At 37.4% G+C, this 26,393-nt stretch overlaps 1 protein-coding gene across 1 annotated transcript in view; it reads right to left on the bottom strand.

Annotated features, from left to right (window-relative positions):
• Positions 1–26,393, bottom strand: part of PDE3A (phosphodiesterase 3A) — a 315,847-nt gene that overhangs the window by 12,109 nt on the left and 277,345 nt on the right. The window contains exons 7-15 of the mRNA XM_081821315.1: positions 24,836–24,921; positions 21,423–21,577; positions 19,829–19,966; positions 12,968–13,079; positions 6,425–6,538; positions 6,083–6,282; positions 3,495–3,698; positions 2,672–2,827; positions 29–287 (exon numbers count right to left, since the gene is read on the bottom strand). Of these exons, the coding sequence (XP_081677441.1) occupies positions 29–287; positions 2,672–2,827; positions 3,495–3,698; positions 6,083–6,282; positions 6,425–6,538; positions 12,968–13,079; positions 19,829–19,966; positions 21,423–21,577; positions 24,836–24,921 (1,424 nt within the window). The remainder of the gene's footprint in view (positions 1–28; positions 288–2,671; positions 2,828–3,494; positions 3,699–6,082; positions 6,283–6,424; positions 6,539–12,967; positions 13,080–19,828; positions 19,967–21,422; positions 21,578–24,835; positions 24,922–26,393) is intronic.

Raw genomic sequence — 26,393 nt, 5'->3', positions numbered from 1 at the left:
CAGTAGAAATAGGTTTTATAAAACTTACTTGGAGATTCATTATTTTCACAGGTTTCCTCTTCATTTGGTGCTTCCTCCTCCTCTTCTTCTTCTTCTGGGTCATCAGTATCTCCTGACTCATCACTACCTTCCACCCATTTCCCTGGCATTAGTCCTGCTGAATCATAGGAGTTGCACAGAGGACCCACAATGTGAGAGATGAAGGATTCCTGAAGATTGGCCAGCTGAGGAGCAGAACGGTCCATGAAGGGGCTTATTGGTAACCCAAGGCTGGCCTCTTCATCACCCTAGAAATAGGAATTTAGCATGAAGAGTCGACCAGAAAGATAAATGACATGGAAAGTTAAAAATACTAGTAAAGTTAACATTCACTTGGCACCTAAAATCTGCAATTATGTAAGAACCCAGATATTCATGTGTGAACTCCCTCTTTTACTTGACTGCTAAAAGATTCTACCCAAATTGCTAAAAGATTCCTGTCGAAATGCTTTGTTGCCATTTATCACTTTGGTGATCTTGAGTTTTTGGCTTTGATCAAAGGGCAATAGAAGAAATGGTCTAATGTCTTAATAGATAGTATTTCTTATTATGTCAGTCCTTGTTCTATTAGAGTATAAATGTACTTCAAAATGCAATCCTGGGAATAATTATGAAACAAATACATAATCTATCATGTTTTCTTCCTTTTGCCTTGGCTGCCAGTAAAGCTTAGAATAATTTATTGCTCAGTTAAAGGTGCTACCTTATCCCAGCTTTTGGTTGAATTATATCTTCTGTGATTATATGATTTCTGATATTCTTATTTGTCAACATGTTTAATAGTACTACTGTATAAGTGTTTTTATTTTAAACTACTTCAAATCTTTCTGGAAAAAAAATAGACTGTCAACCAGTAGTCACCTAGCAAAATTAACGAAGGAAATATACTGAAATATCAACAATGGTTATGTCTATGTAGTAGAATCATCATAACCGGGTTATCATTTTCCTTTATTTCTTTATTTTATTTATTTTTTTATTTTTTTAAGATTTTTACTTATTTATTTGAGAGAGAGAGAATGAGTGGGGGGAGGTGCAGGGGGAGAGGGAGAAGTAGGCTCCCCACTGAGCAGGGAGCCTAACATGGACTGGATCCCAGGACCCTGGGATCATGACCTGAGCCAAAGGCAGCCACTTAACCAACTAAGTCACTCAGGCGCCCCTATTTTTTCTGTATTTCAATATTTGGAGATTGATTATGAATTAATCTCATTTCTAGAAAAGGCAATACATTATTTTCTAGAAAGTACAAACCTTTTATCCTATGTATGAGTCCTGTCTATAAAACCCACAAAAGTTCTTTCTAATCCCTCTTCAAGTATGTCCAGTGATAGCTATTTATTACTTAAAAAGGTGCCTCATTTTATTTCTGGATACCTTTATAATACATATTTCTTTCTCACATTGTCTTGAAATCAATCTCCCTATAACTTCTATAGACTGAAAGACTTCTATAGACTTCTATAGGAGAAATCTACTGTTTCTTATAAATCAGACCCTGTGTTAAGTGATAATTTTCTTTAATCTCCCCAACATGATACACTTAATCCTAAATTTGTATGTCAGTCTTTAAAGTATCTGAAGACAGTTACTATATCAACTCCATTCCCCCCCACACACCTTCCCCCCAACCCCCCGCCTAGGGAAATTATCTTCACTTCTTTTTTTTTTTAAATTTTTTATTTAAATTCAATTTAGTTAACATATACTGTATTATTAGTTTCAGGGGTAGAATTTAGTAATTTATCAGTTGCATATAACACCCACTGCTCATTACATCAAGTGCCCTTCTTAATGCCCATTACCCAGTTATCCCATCCCCCCACCCACCACCCCTCCAGCAACCCTCATCATGTCGTTTTATGCCACTGATTCCTATCCTTTACCCATGCTCCACTACCTCCAGAATCCTCTTAAGAGAGTAGTTCACAGTACTCAAAGTTTCACATATAATCTGACCACTGTAGGGTAATGTAGGGAAGATCACCTTATGCTTATGTTTTTGTGGTAGATTTTTCAGTAGTGTGTTTACTCGCACATTATCATGTCAAATAAAATGTCTATTTATAAAGCTTTTTCATATGCTGTTATTGACTATTAAAAGTAAATGAACTTGGGCGCCTGGGTGGCTCAGTTGATTAAGCGACTGCCTTCGGCTCAGGTCATGATCCTGGAGTCCCAGGATCGAGTCCCGCATCGGGCTCCCTGCTCAGCGGGGAGTCTGCTTCTCCCTCTGACCCTCCCCCCTCTCATGCTCTATCTCATTCTCTCTCTCAAATAAATAAATAAAATCTTTAAAAAAAAAAAGTAAATGAACTTAATCTGATGTACATTCATCCATATAAATGTAAATGAGCTTCTATTATAATAAATTTATTTTTTAAAAAAAGACACAATATGTCAATGGTCTTGCTAATGTCTCAGTAGGTCATTATTTCAACATCTTTTCCTGCCTGCCCCCACCTCCACCCTCTGCAATACTTGCAAATAACTTTATCTTAGAGTTTTTAGTTTTTTTTCTGATGTTAGTTGAATATAAAAGAGACTGATCACACTTTTACAGCTTTTGCAAGCTTTTGTGAATTTATGAGCAGCCCAAGTATGAATTAAGATAAACAGTTAAGTTAGTTACCTGTTCATAAAATTCATTGACAATACCCTCTGTCCACTGAAGATGGAGCTCTTTACACTTAGCTGGCCCATTGATATCAGCCAACTTTATACACATTTGGCAAACCAGTAGGCGATCATTTTCATTGGTCCAATCTATTCCAACATCATCATTCACCTGTTTGAGGGGTAAAGGTAAAGTGTGGTTTGCTTTAATGAAAGCAAGAGTTGGACAGAATAAACAACAAAATATTTATTATCTTCTTAACGGGTAGAATACCAAGAAATGAGGAACTTCTTAGTTATTTAAAGTGCTACTGGCTTGCATAATAGTAAAATAGTTCATCAGAAAAATAAAATTTTAAATGATAAATTATTAATTATGGAACTGAAAATAAATGCTATTTAAAATTAGCATATATTACCAATGACCAGTAAATAAATATAACTACAAATGATAAGAAATTTTCTTAAGTTAACATTTGGGTATTTATGTTTGATGTATGAAATTTTGTTTCAGGGTTTTGACCTTTTACTTCCAGACAATTTATGTTAGTATACCACAGAGATGAGAGCAAATTAAATCAAACAAAAAAACCCAATGACAGTGAGAATTTTCTTTCTTTGCAGCACAAAGAATAATATATAGGTAGACAGCACCTCAACTTCTCAGATTTCTAGACTGGGAGCAATGCCATATATCTGCTTCTGGTTAAACATTTTATTGCATTTCATTTTCACAGTTGACGTATTAGAGGTGAGAGCAGTAAGTTTTGTTCCACACTTTGATTCCATGACATCTTTCAATATGGTCATAAAATGAAGACTGGTACAAATCTAGTTACCTTGGCATTAAATTTGGCTACGAAATCAAAGTGTTTCTTCAGGTCAGTGGCCAAAATTGCTTCAATGACAAGGAAACGAAAATGCTTAAATTCCACATGGTCAAGGTTAACTAAGAAGTTGTACTCTGGCCGGGACATGAAAAGATTCCATGCAGCAGCTGCGTGATGATTCTCCAAAACTGAACGATCATTATAGAGCACCGCCTAGGCAAATAAGGCAAAGACTGAAAGATTCAACTTTTAAATAAAAAAAAAATCATAAAAAATACACAAGAATAGGCAGAGCCTTCAGGATCCTCTTTTTTCACGGAACACAGAAACGTAACCTCGTGACTGCTGGTTATCAAGAATTCCATATTGTAATTACATTGACTATTGATTACTTTCCTTGGTTGAAATTTCCTTTTTTTGTAAGATGAAGTTCATTTCTTTGAAACTTTACTCTAAACTCTTGCAAATGAGGGGCTTAGAGTTAGCTTTTATCAGATTTCTTTGCACAGAAATTTAATTATTTAAAAAAATCCAAATAGGGGCACCTGGGTGGCTCAGTCAGTTGAGCGTCTGCCTTCAGCTCAAGTTATGATCTCAGGATCCTGGGATCGAGCCCCACGTCGGGCTCCCTGCTTCTCCCTCTCCCTCCCTCCCTGCTTGTGCTCTCTCTCTCTCTCTCACTCCCTCTCTCAAATAAATAAATAAAATCTTAAAAAACAATCCAAATATACTAAAATTCCTAAGAGGTAAGTCAGTTACTTTCTGCATTTAGAATAAGAATTACCTTTTCTTTTTTTTTTAAGATTTTATTTATTTATTTGACAGAGAGAGACACAGCGAGAGAGGGAACACAAGCAGGGGGAGTGGGAGAGGGAGAAGCAGGCGTCCTGCTGAGCAGGGAGCCCGATGTGGGGCTGGATCCCAGGACCCTGAGACCATGACCTGAGCCAAAGGCAGACGCATAACTGACTGAGCCACCCAGGTGTCCCAAGAATTACCTTTTCTTAAGCACATATAACTAATAAATAGGAATGGACTCCCTGAGAGGCTTATAATTTAAAACATTCTCATCCCACAAGCAGCCATAGAAGATATCATCCTCCAACTAGTAACTGAAGGTGTATAATAAATATCTACTTGCTTGGAATTCTCTAATAATGCTGAGGGACACTACAAAAGAAGAGGAAGTTACCTAAACCTTGCTTGAAGACTAGAGTGGTAGATAGACAACACAGGAAAAAAAAGGCATAAGGATAAAAAGGAAAGCCAAACTACATGAAAATTTAAATTATACTAGTAAAAATGCATTCATGTCTAGGAAAATATGAATGATAAATGGTGCTGGCAAAAAGATTTGCCCATCTTTAGGAAAAATAATTCTGGTGTATGAAGGACACGTTGAAATAAGTTTAAGTAGTGAGGGGAAAAAATATCAGGATATTTTTATTGTATATAGATTAGAGGAAAATTCTAGTCTAGTCTTTAAGACAGGTGGAAATGGATGGGAGTTGGGTAAAAGACAAAAAGCAAACAAACAAACAAAATAAGTATGAGAGCAGATTGGCTTCTAGATCCTCTAGAAAGAAAAAACAGGATCTCAGAATACTTACTAACATAGATCCAGCTAATTATTTTTTGTTTTTGTTTATTTTTTTATTATGTTCAATTAGCCAGCATATAGTAAATCATTAGTTTTTGATGTAGTGTTCAATGATTCATTAGATCCAGCTAATTAAATCAAAGAGAAACTTACTGAGTTTAATTACATAGATGGAGATGCTAAGATACTCAGTAATTTTTTTTTTAAAGATTTTATTTATTTATTTGACACAGAGAGAGACAGCGAGAGCAGGAACACAAGCAGGGGGAGTGGGAGAGGGAGAAGCAGGCTTCCCGCCGAGCAGGGAGCCCGATGTGGGACTCGATTCCAGGACCCTGGGATCATGACCTGAGCCGAAGGCAGACGCTTAACGACTGAGCCACCCAGGCGCCCCTCAGTGATTAATTTTTAACCTAAATTTAAGTATATAAGAAAATGGACTTCTTTAAAGTTATTGTTTTGGGAATACTATGTTCAAGTAAAAAAAAAAAATTCCCAAAAAAAAAAAATTTCCCTCAAATGAATGAAATTAATTGATATTTAAATCCTACTATCCAATAGAAATGTCAGAGGAATAACGGTTGTTATAATAAATGTATTTCAAAGGAATGGGTTTTATGAACCAAGAAGACTTACATAATTAAAAGTCCAAGAAAGATCTGGTTCTCTAATCTTTTCAAAAAGGGACTTTTGTATAGGTTGGATTTTCTTTGTTGAGAAGGTTCATTACTACAGATTCAACTAGTTTTTCTTCTTAAGAAGAAAACTGAGAAGGGTTTCCCAAGGTTAATAAAGTTGCATGCCTGCCATTAATATCTTGGAACAAACATGATATCTTTTCAAAATTTGCTTGGTCTCTACAAATATCCTAGGGCTAAATATAGTTTGGCTCATATTCATTTGGTCCCTATTATAAATCAAAATTTATAAAATTAATTTCTTTTGGAAAAAATCTCTAAATCGAATTATTTCTTTGAATCCAAATTGAAAGATTTACCTGAGGAGCACTAGTTGCCACCAGGAAAGCGTTAGTCCTTCCTGGGTGATCATAATCATGCATGGCTGCAGCCACATACAATGCCATTAACTCTAAGGCAGGGATATTTCCAGATAGACATCCGTATTTATCATCAGGCACATTATACATTTTTGAGAAGACATATCCCATATGTCCATGTGTAAATCCACTGTCAGAATCTGAGAAGAGAAAATGAACGTATAGAAATTTTTAAAAAGTATTAAACTGATACTATTTTCTTGACCTCCTTTTTTAAAGAAATGCTTCCCCCCCACCCCGCCCCATAGTTAACAAGGGAGCATAGATGCACTTAATACGTACCTGAATCACTTGCGGATCCGTGATCATTAATCACAGTTGAGTGGCCCGGAATCGGTTGCGTAGTAAGGTACCACACAGCATGTAACACATCAGTGGCGTGGATTCTGTTATGATCTGTAACCAAGGCAAAGGAACATTCATTTGTGAACTTTGGGGTCCAAGGACTAAGAGTGCCATCTACTGGGTAAACAGTTTAGTCTTAGCATTTTAATACCCCAGTGAAAGGCAGCCAAACATTCTAGGACAAATACTCTTTGATTACTCTTCCATGACTCCATAATATCCATAGTAACAAGGAAAAAAAAAAGCACACACAACATTTATTATGCATGCAGATGTCTGAAATGGACAAATCTGTGTCCAGAGTCTACCAGAAACCTAACATCTATAGAAAGCTCACTATGTGCAATCACTGCACTGTTTACCCTTATACTTATTTCCATGCTCCTGTATAAGATTATGCAGAGGACCAGAATAAAAGACCCATGACATACTTCAACTGGGTCAGACCAATGATCTATACCACCTAATATTTCATCTCTGATAAAGAGCATGCAAATATAGTCTGTGAATAAAACAAAGTAGTATTCTTTTACATCAAACTTAAAACACGGTAAAAATTAATAATATATCTTCTATATGTAGGTTAAATTCATAAAGCAAAATTGAAAACCACAATTAATGATGTTCTCTGATCTAAAAATTCTAATTTGGGAATACAGCTCTAGGAAATACCTGAAGAGAAAAATAAAAACTTCCTTGTACATTAACATAGGGATTTGAGTCATTTAGAAGAGCAAAATCTATGGGAAAACCAAATCCTCTAGCTACAATGTCATTATCATGGGAAGGGGGTCTATTCTATATGTGCAGTTCGGCTTCTACTGAACCATGACCAAAGGCCTGATGTGTTCCTGGCTCACCTTTTTTTCTGGTGCAATTCTTCCAAGTTTTTCTCTTGTTTACTGGCCTTTTCATTGATTGCTATACACTATCTTAAGTATGCTAACTTTACATATTCTATTTCCAATGACCAACCATAATACAGTCTCTTCCAGTATAGTAGATCACATCTCTGAATAATACTCAACAGATAAAGAGAAAACAGAAAAGAACAGTAAGAATGGTAATAGGAACAGGAGAAATCATCTGGTCCCTGGTCAGGGAAGAAAAAAAAATTTTTTTTCTTTTAAAGATTTTATTTATTTATTTGAGAGAGAGAGATGGCACTCACAGGAGCCTGAGTTGGGGGAGGGGCAGAGGGAGAGGGAGAAGCAGGTTCCCCGCTGAGCAGGGAGCCCGATGTGGGACTGGATCCCAGGACCCCAGGATCATGGCCTGAGCAGAAGGCAGACACTTAACCGACTGAGCCACCAAGATGTCCCAGAAAAAACTAACATTTTTGGTGTTGGTGGCACACACGGGGAATGTGGGTACATGGTGCCTATTTCCCTACATTCCTGGCAACTCTTAAGAGTCAGTCTTTAAGTGATGACATGTAGCTAAATCTTATGTAAACACCCAGCATTTCAGTAGAGGGGCCTTGTAAGGACTTGAGAGGATGTGTTTAGAACAGACATCCAAGGTTCCAAAGGAGGAAAGAGGAAACCCTGTGCCCTGTGTCATTGCCGGATATTATCTAGCCATCCAAAGAACAATTTCATTGAAATTGAAGTCTATATCTCTGTGTATAGACTATCTCAAGTCATCTAAGACCAAACATTTTAGATCTATAACCTGTGCCATGCACGAAACTGGTCACGCTAAAAGTGTCTGGATTTAGGAGAGATCTGAATTTGTCTCTGTTCTGTATTTATTACCTGTGCGAGCTTGAGTGAGTTGCTCACAACTCTACGTCTCATCTCCTAATCTTAAAAATATAGACATATTAAATAATAGTGACTTATTTCACAGTACAATTGTGAGAATTACAGAAGAAAACATATTTTTAAGTTCCTGACACATAGTAAGCTTGCAATTAATGTAAATATAATTCACATAAAATGCATGATTGCTGGGGCGCCTGGGTGGCTCAGTCAGTTAAGCATCTGCCTTTCGGCTCAGGTCATGATCCTGGAGTCCTGGGATCCAGCTCCGTGTAGGGCTCCCTGCTCAGCGGGGAGCCTGCTTCTCCCTCTCCCTCTGCCCATCCCTCCCTTTCATGCTGTGAGTGCTCTCTCTCTCTCTCTCAAATAAATAAATAAAATCTTAAAAAAAAATACATGATTGCTCTTGGAACTAGATGGTGAGTTAGCACAGATCACTAGTTTTCTTCCAAAATCAATGCTGGATTTGTTAAGAATTGAAGCGCTAAAATAAAAGATATGCTAAACTCTTGGGGGAGGGAGAAGGCAGTGATGACCTGGTAGAGAAGAAAATGCCCCGCTGCCACTGTTAGGGGATAGGCTGGGAGAGAGCTTCTGAGTTGAGGTCTTTTCTTCTCCTTTGCTGCAAGCTGGGAAAATCACTGTGGGCAAGTAATTATCACTACTCTTGCAAGTCACAGAACCCTGTGCATGTGCCCAGCATTGCAAGCATGGATGGGGCAATATCAGGGTGCTGGTGGAGCCTGTGTGGAGTGACAGACAACATCAAGTATAGACAAACTTGCAGCTCTGGAGCTTACTGCTCTTTGTCCTATTCCCCACCCTAAGGCCAAGGGCCAGAAGGCTTTATAGGTAATTTTTGTAAGCTTTCAATAAACAAATAATCTTATTTAAATAATCTAGTCCTGAAAATATAAAAAGGAGGGAAGCTACCCAACTCATTTTATGAGGTTAGTATAATCTTGATTAAAAAATTAGGAAAAGAAGGTATATGAAAAAAAAAAAGTAGCCCTTTTGCTTTTGAGTATGGGTTCAAAAATACTTAAATAATAGCTAACCAAACCTAATTCCTTAAAAAGAAAAATCTCCAGTTATGCATGTGTAGATCCAGAAAAAAAACACTGTCACTGTCATTGAAGCAGGATGGAAAATCATCCACCTAATAAGCAGTCAATAACATGTTTATTACACAAATATTTACTTAGCATGTACTATGGGCAAGTATTGTACCAAGTGCTGGAACTGCTGTTGTTCTCACCATTAACTTTCTGGAGACCCACTCAGGAGCAAAGGCACCCAGGAAATAAGCTCGCTAGATCAACACAGGGGATTCTGCAGGTTTCTGTAGGACACATAAACATGCTTAAAAATTCCTCTTCTTACAGCCATGGTAGGCAACTGAGAGGGAGAAGGAATGGTATCAGAGCTCTTCTTCTTATTATCATCCCTCTTCTTCCACCGCTGCATTTTGGACAAACCCCTGACTCTCTTGATAGTTCCCTTGCCCATCCAGCAAGCCCCTCTGCCTCCCTGACAACACGGAAACACGTATGCACACACCAAACACAACATGCCCTATCTCATTCCCACAGTCTGCCCAGCTCCCTCTTCTGTCTTGACACACTTGTTTTCTCAACTTTCTCCTTATCCCTCAAGCGCCAAGTTGAAGTGAGCTGGCACGGAGGGTTGAAGTTATATGTAAAATGCATAGAGTTTTAGACCTATAGATTTTCAATTGAAAATTCCACCTAGGCTCCTTTGGGAAGGTGTTAAAGAAGAGAAGTGACAATTTAAACATTTTTTCCCTTTGGATTATAGCAAATACTGTCATAATTCTGCCTTTCTAGCTTGTCCCATGCCACCTCAGTATCTAGCTTTAAAACTGGTGGGCACATGACATACAGATTGAGCAAGATTATTCTCATTGCTGCCATTCTACCCATTTCTCCAACTTCAATAACCAGAATGAGAGGAGGTGTTAGGAAGAATATATTTTAGAGATGAAAGTCTCTGAACACAGAAAAAGCACCCTCAAAACTAACTTTGAATTCATGAATGAATAGGACCTGATGATTTATCTTCTTTACTTGCCAATATGCCCAGTTGAAAGGGACTGTGAACAATAATGAACATTATTTATTTCTCTGTGCAACTGAGTATCAACTATATCTTAATTTATCCTTATCTTTATTTATTTTTTTAAAGATTTTTTATTTATTTATTTGAGAGAGAGGGAGAGAGAGAGAGAGAGCACATGAGAGGGGGGAGGGTCAGAGGGAGAAGCAGACTCCCTGCTGAGCAGGCAGCCCAATGTCGGACTCGATCCCGGGACTCCAGGATCATGACCTGAGCTGAAGGCAGTCGCTCAACCAACTGAGCCACCCAGTTGCCCCTATCCTTACCTTTATTGAACAAATATATATTCGGTATCATATTTCTATCAGTGAGTTGCCTATATTTATACCTTGTCCACTGCTACTCCATGAAATAGCTAACTACCTACCTGTGTCTATTTTTAAATCTAGATTTCTCAAATTTTAGTAAGGGCTCTGGGTACAAATTTAAAAGTCTTCATCTCTTAAAAATTGTTAAAAGTGTGCTTAGAAGTATAATAAAATTTAGTTTCTAGTATTGTAGGTCATCGTCATAGTAACATTAATCTAATCCCATTTTAGTTACTCTCAGGCTTTTTCATTTAGGTATGGGTTTATTTAGATAGAGCGATAAGAAATATAATCCTCTAGGAGTAGATATTAAAGTAAGGAGACATATAACAAATTTTTGTGTATGATAATTAAAATTAATGATAAGCAAAGCTTTTTTTTTTTGATAAGCAAAGCTTTTAATAAATATCTATATTAGTCTAAATTTACAACACTACCACATGCAAGGAATTACTATTTAAAAGGGATCACCAGTCAAGCTAAAACTTCTCTGTGAGATGTAAATGAATTCCCTTTACGGAAAATGTTTGGGTTTCCTAATAGAAGAACAACCAGGTTTATTATAACAAATTCTTTTCACATGGAATGAAGAAGCCACTATTTCAGAAAAAAGAAACATCTATTCAGTTGTAAAATAAGAAAATATAAAAATGAATAATAAAATTTAGAATCTGGAAACTTCTTTTTATGCTTAAATATTGATCAACTTTCCCTATGATTTTATGACATACTTGCTTAGAGAAAAGTTAGTAGTTATATCAATTGGTACTTAATGGACTTGGCTATAGCAGATTAGGTCACTAGAATACATTTGGAAATATAACAATTTGTAAATTAATCTGATGACTAGCTGTTGAAAAATCAGTAACACTTATGTCAATCACTGGCATCCAACCAGGGTGTGCCTTGGGAAAATGGTATTAAGAAAGCAAGGCTTATCTTGAGATTCTTTCAAACTATCCCTTTTTTTGTCTTTCTCTCTCTCTATTTCCATGGCCCTACCGGCCAGACTTTCCCAAGGGGCCCAGGGCTCTTAAGCTCCTCTCTCCTCTATACCCACTGTCTTGTCTTGTCTGCATTTTGGTCCCATATTCTCCAACAAATCTCATTTGTAGATCCAATTCTTCATTATCTTCTCCTATCACACACCATCAGCTGTGTATTTTCATTCCAATGTAGCATGTGGTTGGCATTTTGAAAAACAATATGTTAATAACGGATCACTAGTTTAATGTACTATCCCTTTCTGGAAATACCTGTACTTTATCTGTCTCCGTAGAATATTTATTTAGCTTCAGTTGTTTGCAACTAGGAAAAGTCATGGGGTTCTGAAGTCTAAGGTGTATAAAAGCAATTTTAAAACTTAAGTTAAAACATGATTTGAACGACGCATTTCTAAGGCATTCTTCAACCAACGTATGATGTCTACTCTTGTTATGCATTTATTTTCTAAAAGTACCACATGATTTCTGCACATTTTCACAACTTCCCTGACTGGGTTTTTGGACATTTTCTTCAGTTCCATGTATTTTGTAGCATGTAGGCTGATTCTACTCACATGTTCAGATGATACTGGAAATGCTCCAAACTGAAAATTTACCATCTCCTCTCTGTTCCAATTTTGCATTATTATGAATGACAAAATTACTTTCACAATATTTTAAGTTCATAAACTTGAACACTTGGTTGTGTCCCTTCCTTTGGTCTTCACATTTATCTGATTTTTCAAATGTTTCTAATAATTTCTTCACAAACTTTTAGGTGTCTCTTTTTTTCTATTTTATTAATTAGACCATCACCCTCCTGTCCCTCCACCCCCAGCGAGGTCTTTCTTATACTGAAAAAAACTTCAAGAGTTCATGATTTAACTCTCCAGATGCGAGAACAAAAGTTGAACTCACCCAATAAAAGGAGTGTATTATAAAATAAGCAATAAATTTAACATTTAATTATTTATGGAGCACACACTTAAACTGGCTTACTATGTGAAGGCACTATTATAACCCTTTTAGATTTATTACCTCATTTTATCTTCCTAACAATCCTACAAAGCTATTACAATCCTCAAAGACATTATGATCCCCATTTTACAGATTAAGAAATGAGGCATGCAGAGGCAACAGCTGAGAAGTGAAGGGACCAGGACTCTGAAACAGGCTGTAATCTCCAGGTTTACCATGTGTAGTTCTCTGCTAGTCACCAATGATTCAATATCCCATTACCCAGAGCAAATTCAGTGGATTTGAAAAGTATTATTTTTAACTCATACTTACAAGGAATTTCCCTGTATCCAATCTCCAAAGCATGAAAATAATTCATAAATTCCCTAACTGGAATTTTGAAAGCTTCAAAGAGGCCCATGTCTTCAAAAAGTCTGTATGATACCTATAAAGAGAAAGACAAAGTTTTACAAAACATCCCTGGGTGTGTATTAGACACAAAAAGAAAAAAAAAATTAAAACAAGTAACTCCTGGCCAGTAGAGACACTTACTGGGAACAATAAGTCAAGTAAGTATTGAAGAACTCCATGGGTCTAGCCCCTGTAGCCCCTGACCACAAGGGGTATTTGATCTGTTTTTAAAGGCGTGGACATTCAACCAAGAAAACCAACCAACCCAAACAACAGTATACACTACAGAAACATATCAAGGTACTCAACTGTATGTGCTATCATCTACTAGAGAATCCTACTTATCAAATAGTTCATTGTATAGTGAATACTACAAGCACTAATAAATGAGGTAAAGCTTTAATTTGGACTAATTTTTATTTAAAAAAAAAAAAGCTTCCCAGAGGATAAAGGATTCAGAATGGTTAACTTAGTGAAGGATAAGGGGAAAGAATTATGAGAGAGAGAAAAACGGTTACTTTGACTAAATATATAGAGAAAACCGATTTATTCTAATGCAGTATAAATAACAACATCTAAATTTTTTTCCTTGCTCGTCTTTCTCCTCCAAATATCTATTCTTCTTCCAATTGCATTCAAAGCTCTGGCAACTCAAATCCAGTGAATACCTATGCATGTAATCGGCATATCTGACATGCAATGATGGAGAAAAAACTGATAAAGGCACAGAAGAAGGTACTGGGGAGAGGAATGGTTATTCACATGGCAGAAGGGAGTGTGGCACCATTTCAAGTGGCCTTACTTCATGTCACAAAGGCACAGTGTTGTTATAACTCAGGAGACTTTAAGAATTATTCATCATTTTTATTATCTGCATCTCTTCTTAAAGTTGTCTTGAAATCTTCCCTCTCCATCTTTGGTATGCTGTTTCATAGCTAAGTTTCTACCTTTTGTTATTGACTTTAAATCTGTTTAAAATCAATAATATTCTTTTAATTATGTACTTAGTGTTTATCATATATATCTATATGTATACATAGGCATATATACATATATAGAGAGAACGATAATGGAATTTCAATTTAAAATGAAACCGAAGGATATAAAACAAAAAAATCTCACACATATGTCCTCGGAAAAACAAAGCTCAAGGACAAAGAGACTGATTTCCCGTAAATGACTGACTTTTTAGAAAAGTGATAACACTGGAATTTTCTTAAATGATAGGGAGTTGATCAGGAGTTGCCTCATATCAACCTTGGGAAGATGTACTTATGGTTTCCAGAAGCATGAACACGGAACGATCCAGATTGGGCTGGTCTCCCAAAATAAGTTGACTTGAGTTTTGTTTGTATGACTGACTGCACTAGTTTTGTCTGCTTGGAGAATTTCAAACCTGGTCTCCATTTGCTTCTGATTTTAACAGACTCTAACTGAACTATCCCCTCTTTACATTCCCTGCCCGTAAATACAGCCTACCCCAAACCCTCAAAAGACTCACTGTAGCTTGCTATAGTTTGCACATCCTAAATTGCAGTTCCCCTGCTATTCCTGAATAAACTCATCTTTTTGACAATTTTGAGCTTGCCTCAGTTTACCTCTTTAGGCTGACAGAACTAAAAAGGAGAGTTATTCATTCAGCATACATCTACTGAGTGCCTACCATGTTCCAGATACTCTTCTGTGTATGAGGCATATATCCAGGTGAACAAAACAAAGACCTCTTCCTTCAGGGAGCTTATAGTCTAGCAGGGGAGGGCAATAAATAACAGATACAATAAGTAAGGTATATACTATGAGAGAAGGTAGTAAGTAATATAGAAAAAGAAAAAAGGAAACAAGGGTGAGAGATTGGGAATATAGGGAAGTTACAGAATTTGCTTTTTTTTAAGTATGGTGGTTAGAGTAGGTATATCCAGGTGACATATGAGCAAAGAACTGAAGGAGATGTAGACTGAGGTACATGGATATCTGAGAAAAGAGTTTTCCATACAGAGAAAAAGGACTGTGCAAAGGCCCTGAGGTATGCCTGCTGTACTTAAGAAACAGCAAGAAGGCCAGTGTGGCTAAAACAGAATGAATGAGGACAGTAGAATTTAAGTTAGTAATGGCAGAGTGGGATGGGGGGGCGGTGCAATCTTGGGGTTTGACAGCCAGACTGATCATTATAAGGCTTTTACTCTAAGTGAGGTAGGGAGCCACTGAAGAGATTAGAGCAGGGAAGTGACTTTATCTGACTTACTTTTTTTTTTTTTAAGATTTTATTTATTTATTTGAAAGAGAGAGAAACAGAAAGGGAGCCTGAGTGGGGAGAGGGGCAGAGGAAGAGGGAGAAGCAGACGCCCTGCAGAGCATGGAGTCCAACACAGGGCTCCATCGCTGGACCTCGGGATCATGACCTGAGCCAAAGTCAGATGCTTAACCTACTGCGCCAGCCAGACGCCCCTATTTGATTTATGTTTTAAAAGGATCGCCAAAGCTGCTAGGTTGGAAACAGATTATATACTATGTACATCAACTTCTGTATGCTTTTCTTCATTCTGAATGGCAAGAACATTTAAGTTTTACCCTTTTTGTGTGTAACATACCATTCCCACATCTTCTCTTTAAAAATGCAACAGGGGTGCCTGGGGCAGTTGGTTAAGCATCTGACTCTTGATTTTGACCAGGTAATGATCTCTGGGTTGTGAGACCAAGCCCAACATTGGGCTCATGCCAGGCATGGAGGCTGCTTACGATTCTCTCTTTCCCTCTCCCTCTCTCCCTCCTCCACAACTCCCCACCCCCACCTCCCCCTTTCCCGCTCACTCTCTCAAAAAAAAAAAAAAAAAGGCAATAGAAAGTGAAGTTTATGGTTTCTGTAATATTTCAAGCTAGTTTTTTTGGGGGGGTATCTCCTCTTTACTACTGCTTTGGTCTATATTTGAATTCTTGTTTATAAATACCTAATGGATTTAATTATGCTTGTTACTTCAGTGACTTGTCCGAGATCACATGGCTGACAACATTATCAGAACCAGAATTCAAGCCAAGCCTGTTGGCTTCAGATTTTGTACTCTAAATTGCTTCAAATCCTACCACTAGTATCTGAAAAGCAATGTTGTTAGGATTGCAAACAGCTAAAGTTTCCTACTATTCTCTTAAACATATGAAAGATGAATGGAAAAATTAAGACAACAGGATATTTTCAAGTATGATTTTAAAATAGGAGAATTTTCATCAACATGCTGTTAAAAATCAACCACCAATAATTTAAACTGACAAATAAAGATACCATTAACCAGGTAAATATTGGCAACCGGAAAAAGTAAGCACTATTCTGAAATCTGAACCATGTCCTTTGAAATTTGTTAAAATAAACATGATAATCATCAAAAAGGCAGTCAGTATATTGAGACTGAAAAGTCATTTCCATTGCACATATGTCTCTTTAAAAATCTTTTGAAGTGAGACTTTTTCTGTGTAGTTTCAGCCAAAAGGTGATTTCTCGGAATGTTCAAGTTAATTCATTTCAGCTGTCCCAAAGTCTTACTAAGGTGAAAAAAATATGCCTTTCACACAGTGAAAATATCATGACTTTGTGCTTATAAACTCAAATCAAAGTAAAGTTCTACTCAGCAAGACAAATAAAAGTTCATTTTCTCAAAGTTCAATGTTTTGTAAGTTGGAAAGATAAATAGTGACGTACTAAGGCTCATGTATTTCTTTTTTGGAAGGTGACTGGAAGAAAAACACATTAGTGAATTTTACTGCAATCTAATTGTTCATTATATCTAATCTTTCTGTTGTGTACTCATATCCAGGACTCTTAGAAAACATTCTGTGGCACAGCTGGTCAAGTTTCACAAGCCCAGCCCCAGCTCTCAGAACTTCCAGAGGAGACAGGTAGGGAGGAATGGTATTTGCTACACTGTCCCTGTCAGCTTAAAACCTGACTGCTACAGTAACCACTTTTCCACGGGCTCAAGCTCTCTGTTCAGAGTGTTTGAAGACAGAATCAGTGGATGTGTTTTTTTGGCGGGGGGAAGGAGGGGGGGCGCGCTCAGAAACAGCCGAAGGTAAATGAAGGCCAAAAGTATGGATTTCCAATATGGCTATGTCTGCATTCAAATCATGGGTCTGATATTTACTCTATGACTTTAGATGAATGGTATATGCTCTTTTAAGCCTCAGTTTCCTCTTCTGAAAAGCAGAGATTAAACAGACTATCTGCAACAGAGCTACAGAGAAGATCAAGTTGTAGGGTTTGGGGGAGTCTGTGACATACGATCAGATATAAAGCAATGTAAAGTTGGGGTGCCTGAGTGGCTCAGTTGTTAAGCGTCTGTCTTCGGCTCAGGTCATGATCCCAGGGTCCTGGGATCGAGCCCCGCATCGGGCTCCCTGCTCAGCGGGAAGCCTGCTTCTCCCTCTCCCACTCCCCCTGCTTGTGTTCCCTCTCTTGCTGTGTCTCTCTCTGTCAAATAAATAAAATCTTTAAAAATAAATAAATAAATAAATAAAAAATAAAACAATGTAAAATTTTTCTCTTCCTATGAACCACACTCAGCAGTGAAGGAGAAAGAAGGCTTCCCGACCCTCTGCCACCACTTTTTGGGGTACCATTACAGGAATATTTCCAGGTAAAATTACTCCCTCAGAGACACAGTCTGTAAGGGGCTTCAGAAAGTGAGATACAAAACCTTGCAGGAGGAGCCCTGAGGTATGAGGCTAAGGTGGACTGGATAAAAATAGCTGTCCTTACACCTGTCTTCAAGATCACCTCGGGGCCCTGGGTGGCACAGTCGGTTAAAGTGTCCAACTCTTTGTGGTGGCTCAGGTTCTAATCTCAAGGTTGAGAGATCGAGCCCCACATCCAGCTCTGTGCTCAGCGTAGACTCTGCTTGAGTTTCTCTCTCCCGCTCCCTCTGCCCCTGCAACCCCCATGCTCACTCACCCACTCTAAAATAAGTAAGTCTTTTAAAAATATATTTAATAAGATCACCTAGCATAAAAGATGTTGCTTAGCACCAAGGAGAAGAAGAAAGAAGAAAAATGGGATTGTTAACTCCTAGTAAAAGTGCAAGGGCTGTCACCCCAGTTCTCGAGGTGTTCATGGTCAGAAGAGAGTCTAGCAGAGGCAACTACGTGTTACACAGACTTTGTAATTATTTTGAGCTTCATAATCCATCAATCATTTTAGCAAACTTCTTTTGTAGGTAGCAAGTTGAACTGTCATTATTTTGAGCCATATCTTATTTCCCTACTAGCCCCTTTAAGGCAGAGGGACATTCTTTCCTTCTTGAAGACTAGACTACTACTTTGTGTTTGTACAACTGAGAAACAGAGGAAAAGGCCCCTCTATCTTCTTGCTTCAAACCTTCATGGATCAGGAATCCTCACCTTGAAGCCCCACATTCAGATACTTGTTGAGACGTCTGAAGAAAGCCTGTCGCTGATGCACGGAGTAGAAATCAGTATAACATATCATTTCTCTTCTAGTGTTTCCCAGATAAGTGTTAGTGGCTCCAATAAATCTGGGTCTTGAATTCTCACCTAAGTCTTATGTTAGCTTGGTGGTCTTTAGCATCTCTACAGTGCTATTCCATCTATGAAAACACCCCTGAAACATTTTTAAATAAGCTGATAAATATTACTGCATTATCCCCCTTGAGTGTGTATTCTGATAGGTGTTTGATAATAGAGCAAATCCATTTTTGGATTTGTAGAGCAATTTTGTATTGAGAATAATATGTTCAAAAATCTTAATTTCTGTGCTTTCTTTCTCCCTCAGGGAAACATTTTCTTTTAAGTGTGGGAAGCCTTGAAAGTAGTCTAGCTTAAGGAAAAAAAAAAAAGTCTTAAGTAGCAATAGTTCATATTCTGTATTTCTTGTGATACATAAAGGTATTTTCTGCATTAAAACACAGAGAATTCTATTTGATATGTTTCTCACGGCAATGGAAGGAAATGTATTTCTGCACAATATCTTACTTTTGATAAGACCTAAGCACCATAATATTCAAAAGTTTTAAAGGGGCCTGGGTGGCTCAGCTGGTTAAGTGTCTGACTCTTGATTTTGGCTCAGGTCATGATCTCAGGGTCATGAGATGGAGCTCCACGCCAGGCTCTGAGCTGGTCGTGTAGCCTGCCTAAAATTCTCTGCCTCTCCCACTAGCCCCCCCACCCCAAAAAAAGCTTTAAAAAATAGTCATTGGAAAAAATTACAAACAATAAATTACTGTTAATAATTAGGCAACTTTCTTCCTTTGAGGGCTTATATCAGCTTTTCTTTTGCTGAATTCTATAAATTTCAGATGTATTTCTCCATCTTGCTTGTGTATCCCTGTTCTCTTCCACTTTATCTTTAAAACTACATATTTTTTTTGATCAGTATTCCACTCACTTCAAGTTCCAATTTCTTTTGTTAACCCACCACCACGGAATCTACAGAATGTTGGGTACTAACATTTCCTTTCTCCACCCAGTGCCTACCACCAGTGTCAAGCACGGACACAGCTTTAACCAACCAAGGAATTTTTTTTTTCTACATTTAAAGTCATATGTATGGGGGTGCCTGGGTGGCTCAGTTGTTAAGCATCTGCCTTCGGCTCAGGTCATGATTCCAGGGTCCTGGGATTCAGCCCCACATAGGGCTCCTGGCTCAGCGGGGAGCCTGCTTCTCCTTCTCCCTCTGCCTCTCTCCCTGCTCATGCTCTCTCTTTCTGTATCTCTGTGTCTCAAATGAATAAATAAAATCTTAAAAAAAAAAAAAAAAGTCTTACGTATGAATGCATTTCTTACCTGACTAAGGATACGGCCACATTTTCTTCCTATTTTTTCCACCAAATCAAAAATTGGAAAATTCCAAGTATTTAGCTGCTCCATAATTGAGTCCAAGTTATCCATGACAAGAGGTTCAGGAGCAAGAATTGGCTTGTCCTATAATGAAGATGAAAATATTTTAAGAATACGCAGTTTTTCTACAAAGCAATTTGTGCTTTGGTAAGTTCAGCTCAACAACTGAGTTTATAAAAATAAATGACTTAAAACTTCAAGGTAAACGAGTGATCTTAAAAAAAAATCAAGATGAACAAGACATTGATCTACACGTTAGGAGAAAAGGTCCTAATGCTATTTCATATCATGAATTTTGCATATTAGGTGCCTGTCTATTTTTGGTTCATATATGCTACAGAAAAAAAAATGGATGTTTCTTTCATAAGTTAATGTAACTGCTTTTCCCCTGTTGTGAAGTTCTGAAATAAAGATTCAAAGACTTCAGAACACATTGAAATCATATGTAAATTTATCTCTTTATATGTTTATGTAAATTTTTCTGGGAGGGTTCCTGGCTTATATTGGACTCTCAAAAGAAACCCAGGAGTGGGGAGGAGTTAATCACTTCCTACTCTACTTGGCCAAATATATATTATTGCTTCAAAATCAGCATTGATCCTATGGGATGATAATTGCCACATTTTTCATAGATTTTAATTTAGTTCATGTGATGTATGGTTTCCAAAGAAACATGCACCATGTTAATGTAAAGACATTTTATAATTGGTCCCAAATGAGGACATTCTTACGAGTACCTTTACCAAAAAAATGAATAAAAAATAAAGATAATGAGGACTAGGAAACATATAAATTACTTTATCTGGAAATCTCTTTAAAAGTATAAATGGTAAATCAGATAAAAGAAAAATGATACTAGCAGCAATTGAGAATTACATGATAGCCAACTATTTTTTAAATTATTTTTTTATTATTATGTTCAATTAGTTAGCATATAATACATCATTAGTTTTTGATGTAGTGTTTCTATTTGCTGCCTCCCTGAAATTAACCTGACTCAAATACATGCTTTTATCCTCTTTAAACGGATCTCTATAAGCCCACAAAGTCCTCATTAAAGGCTATTTTAATGGGTAGTATGTCAGTATAAACCTAGTTTAATATAATAAGGAAAATAAATATTGGCACACTTTCTAAATGAAAGAGGTGCTAGAGAAAAAAGAAAAAAAACAGCAGAAGCCCTAAGACAACTAACATATTTTATTTTTATTGATATTTATAAAATATTGCTTCACTGGATGAAATAATTTTCCCTATGCATACCTACACTTTTAGATTCTAGGATTAAGAAGTATCTGTAATCACTTGTGGAGATGAATACTTGCATTCTTAATCACTAAATAAGAGAATCATGAAGAGATCAATAAAACTTGGATAAGGAAAAATTATACTGATACATAGGGATATGGCTATAAGGCATGTGTGATCCAAGAGAGACACATCTGTAAATCTAATGATTCAGGGATCTATTTGTAAGTCAATTTCTGTCACAGAGGGCAATTTCTCAAGTAAAGGAATGAGCGAAGTGATATGGAGCTACCAGGAATATCATGGCCTCAGGCGTGTAGGGGCCACAACCAGAAGCTTTCCTTAGAGGCTCCCTCAGGCACTCAGTCTCATCTTCGTTCTGTACAATATCACTGCTATCACTGTTGTTGTTGGTTTCATAATCAGAGGTAACTTGAGTAGTGTCATCTGCAATGGAAAGAGAACAGATGATGAAACTTGCAAATGGAAACAGGGGTCTCACTTGAGTGAATATTCCTAAAATGCATATGGCATATACCATGCTTAGGGACATACTGCTTTCATGAGCTTACACATCAAGAATGCAAGATCATAAAGTGGGAAAAAAGTACTTTTTTTTAAGATTTTTTTTTATTTATTTGAGAGAGAGAGAACAAGCAGGGAGAGGGACACAGGGAAAGGGAGAAGCAGGCTCCCTGCTCCCCTGATCGACATGGGGCTTGATCCAGGAACTCCGTGATCATGACCTTAGCCGAAGGCAGATGCTCAACTGACTGAGCCACCCAGGCACCCAGAAAAAGTAGACATTTTTTCACCCAATGAAATAGATAGGATTATGATCTGTGATTTATATGACATTCAATAATTCCTCAGTAATAATGCTTAGATCAGCAGCAGTTTATACTTTTTAAAAACCCTGTAACTTTGTATTTCTTCTTCCTTTATGCATCTCCCAACACACTAAACCACTGAGTAGCTAAGTCAAGAATGGGCACATGGGGAGGAGAAGTTGAGCTGACACCCAAGGACTAAGTGGTCTGTAGGACATGGCATAATAGCATGTGCTTAAGGGCCTGGGGGATCTTATGTATCCAATCTTGATCCCTCAGAATCTGTGGCTTGCTTTCTTACCTGCCTCTTCCATCGTCTCCCATTTTAGTCAGCACTAAACCATGCGAACTAAAGGCCCAGTCAAGCACTATCAAGTGTCTGTAGAACATGCTTCTGGAGCAAAGACCTCAAAAGAAGCTTCTCATGGCTGAGTAAGGGCCTGAATGGTTTACCGAGTGAGTGCCATATGCTGGATGGCACAAAAGTGCTTCATTTGAGCAAACCTATTTAAACCTACACAATCCTACAAGGCAGGTATTATTGCACATCACTGCATCACTCATGTCCTCACATGCAGAAAGGAAACTGGCGCACAGAAAGGATAAGTAAATTGTTGAAATTTTGCCACATGAATTTGAACTCACGAAATCTGATCCTAGTTCCTATATTCTTTACTGTTGATAAAGTCTAGCTTTTTTTTTTTTTCCCCCTGTATGGTTATTGCTAAGATTCCTATGCAATCTTTGCCTTCCCCTAAGTCATAAACCTATCTTCTTTCAGAAGCCTACTGTTTTAGCTTTTACATTTAGGTCTATGCTCCGTCACAGAATGATGTTTCATACGGTGTGGAGTAGGGGGTGAGATTCATTTTTTCCGACCCTACTGGAATGCTCTGGCATCTTTGTTGAAAATTCAGAGTAGAGGTGGGTCTAATTTGGGGCTTTCCATTCTATTCCATTGGTCTATCTGCTGATCCTCAAGCCTGCACCACCCTATCTTGATTACTGCAGCTTAAGTCTTGAAGTCAGGTAATGTCTTTCCTCTAACTTTGTTCTCCTTTCTCAGTTGCTTTGGATGTTCTATGACTGTTGTATGTCCTCATACATTGAGTATCTAATTTTTCTTAAGTTGCTAGTGAATAATGGCTTTTGTTATGTAGCCTATTGCCATCAGGAGTATCTTGTAGGACTTTTCCAAGGACTCCTCTTTCTTCGATCTTTCTCATGCAATCTTTCTCATGTAAGAATTAGACACAGTATGAAAATGTAATTGACAAGTTTCAAACCCAGAATTTGTAGGAAAAAATGAAGAACACTCAAAGGTCATAGCTCTATGTGAGACCACAATGGTGATAAAGAAATACTCCCCATATTGTATCAGACTCAGTAGAGTCAAAGAAGATCAGGAACATAAAGAATGGAATATTCTGAGTCTTCAGAATGCTAAAATATCAGAGAGAATTCTCCTTTTGATTTTTCCTTGCCTATGTCTCTTGACCTTTGTACATTGCCACAGCACACCATTCTCACAGGCAAATAATCAATATTTATTGAGTACGTATCAATAAATGCTGAAGTAGATAATTAAGAATCATTCTTACATAGTGTTATCACTCTAAAGTCTGTAGTTCAGAGAAGCCAGGGTTTTTCTACCTTGTGAACTTTCAGCACTAACAAAATGAAGTCCCTAGAGTTGCATCAATAAAAATAAAATACTAATTATCATAGTAATAGCAGCAAACATGAACTATTGACAGTGACCCAGATACTATAAGTGCTTTATGTGATTTTTAAAAATTGAAGTATAGTTGACATACATTAGTTTCAGGTGTACAACATAGTGATTCAACAATTATATATATTATGCAATGTTTCCCATAAGGGTAGTTAACATACAAAGTTATTACAATCTTATTGACTATATTCCCTATGCTCTTCCTTTCATCCCCATGACCTATTTATTTTATAACTGTAAGCCTGTCCCTTTTAATTCCCTTCACCTATTTTGCCCATTCTCTTCCTCCCCTCCCTTCTGGCAACTGCCTTTGTTACAAGTTGTTTCTGTTTATTTCTTTAGCCTCCACATATAAATGAAATCACAGGGTATTCCTCTATCTCTGTCTGACTTATATCACTCAGCATAATACCCTCTAGGTCCAACCATGTTGTCGCAAATGGCAAGATCTCATTCTTTTTGATGTCTGAGTAGTATTCCATCGTGTATTAGGCGTCTTCCAAATCTTGGGTCTAGTAAATAATGCTGCCGTAAACATAGAAGTGCATCTCTCTTTCCGAATTAGTGTTTTTGTTACATGTTTTAAGTCATTTAATTCTTACAACAATCCTGTTTGGGAGGTACTATTATCCCCATCTACAAATGCAGGAACAGAGGCACAGAGATTACAAATTAGTAGGTAGCCCGATAAGGATAAAACCAGGCTCCAACACCTGTGTTCTTAACCTCTCCATTATAGTGCCTCAAGAAAAAACATTTTTATATGCTTATAGTGATCTAAGCAGGGTATTTTCTCAGTCTTCAAGGGAGACCTTCAGAGAGTATCCTAAAATGGATGGCCCTCCAGTGTCCAAGATAAAATGACATTTCTATATAGTTTTATATATTATATAAAATGACATCTAATTTAAAAACATATATGTATTTGCGTATAGGTATTTAAAACCATTTTGGACAGCTTTGCATCAAAATCGTACCCATGGTGAACTCTTAGGTAGTAGAATTAGGGATGACTTTACTTTCCTTCATTGTCTTTTTACATTTGTCATCTAAAAAGTCAGAAGCATATGTTACCTTTTTGATTGGGGGCGGGGAAAGTAAAGTGATCTCCATTTTGAGGAACAGAACCCAAAGAATTACCCGTTCTGCTTGGTGTCCGAATGGCTGCACTGCTTCCCTCCAGGGGCCCATCAGCAGGATTCCCTTGAGGATATGGTCTGCCACAGCTGAGAAATATTGGAAGAGCTGTAAGTATATTCTCTCTTTTCAAAAAATCATAGGCACACACCATCTATGTACACATGAAGATAGATAATAATCAAACGTTTCTACCTTCCACTTATTTGATAAGAAAAAAATTCATTTTGCTTTATACATAGATGCTGATAGACTGTTTTCTTTTTGGTGAGAGTGTAATCAATATAAAGGATCAGAAGCTTCACTCAACGCTCATCCTCCTCCACAGTCTAGGCCACATTTGAAACCACAGGCCAAATTTTGTTACATTAATTAGAGAATCCTGGGATAATCTGCTACCTGCTCATAGTGGCGATTTTGGAGATGCCGAGGCATATTTAGTCAAAAATATCTTCCCCAATGCACTCCCTGTCAACCTGCCTAAAAGCCTCATTATTAGATTTATTTCCATGGGTTAAGACATTTTATGCGCAAAGAGCCCTTTAAGATCGCATATGTGGAAATAGAATGACAGCATATTAATTTTCTTTTTTGCCACAAAATAAAAATTAATTCCTTTTTCAAGACTGATCAGTCACCTGCTAAGGCCCAAAGGAAATGAACAAAGTAGAGGTACATTGTGACAGAGAGTGAACGGAAAATTGACTGCACAGAATGCTAGTTGAGAAAAACAGGCCAAGGGGGTATACTGTGAGTAATCTAGAAAAATGAACATACTGGAGGGTCCTAGCTCTTTAACAGAGGACATCAGAGGAGGTAGGATACTTCTGTTCTCTCAACAGTTTTGACTGCTTTATAAATTAAAAAGCAACCCCACAAATGGCCTGGCAAGTTTCTTCTCTCACTTATCTTGTTCAGAACTCCATGGTTAGATTTTAATTCTGGCTTTTGCTTCTGGGTTCTTTTCTTCTGCCTAATATTACAAAGGGTCTCAGAGGGTTTTTGTTTGTTATTTAGCCACAGAGTACTCACTCTAAAAGGAAAAGAAATGAAATCGTTTATAATTTATTAAATGTCTCATCACTTTTATTTTCCCTCACTTGTGCTTATATATGTGTTGTAGAGATAAGCATCTGCCAGTTAGAGAATACTTTCATCCTGAGTAAATTTATTTTCAAGCCTTAAACGTAAGTGGAGAAGCATCCCATGCAAAATATTTCTAATTATGAGATCCCATCACTTTGATTTAGGGTATCGAAAGAAAATGACAGGACCAAAGGAAAAAGCAAGCAGATACAAATGATGGGCTTACATTCTTGGGTGACACTTGGTAGATGGAGGGTTTATTAGTTTTAAGAATTTTCATTGCAAGATAATACTTAAAAGGAACACTTAAATTAGTAGTTCAAATATACTACCTCTTATGCCAAAAAAACAGCTTGTTGCATAGACATTACAGAAGACTGGGACTCAAAGCCAAACCCTTCGAGTTCAGCAGGGGAAACCACAATAATTAGTCGTGTGTTTCTGGAGCTCTCTGTGCCTACATGGGTGGCTGCCT

This window comes from Leptonychotes weddellii, chromosome 5, assembly GCF_054177405.1.
Source record: "Leptonychotes weddellii isolate Sample4059 chromosome 5, ASM5417740v2, whole genome shotgun sequence".
In the NCBI taxonomy this organism is placed as follows: domain Eukaryota; kingdom Metazoa; phylum Chordata; class Mammalia; order Carnivora; family Phocidae; genus Leptonychotes; species Leptonychotes weddellii.
This window is presented reverse-complemented; position numbering and strand designations above follow the sequence as displayed.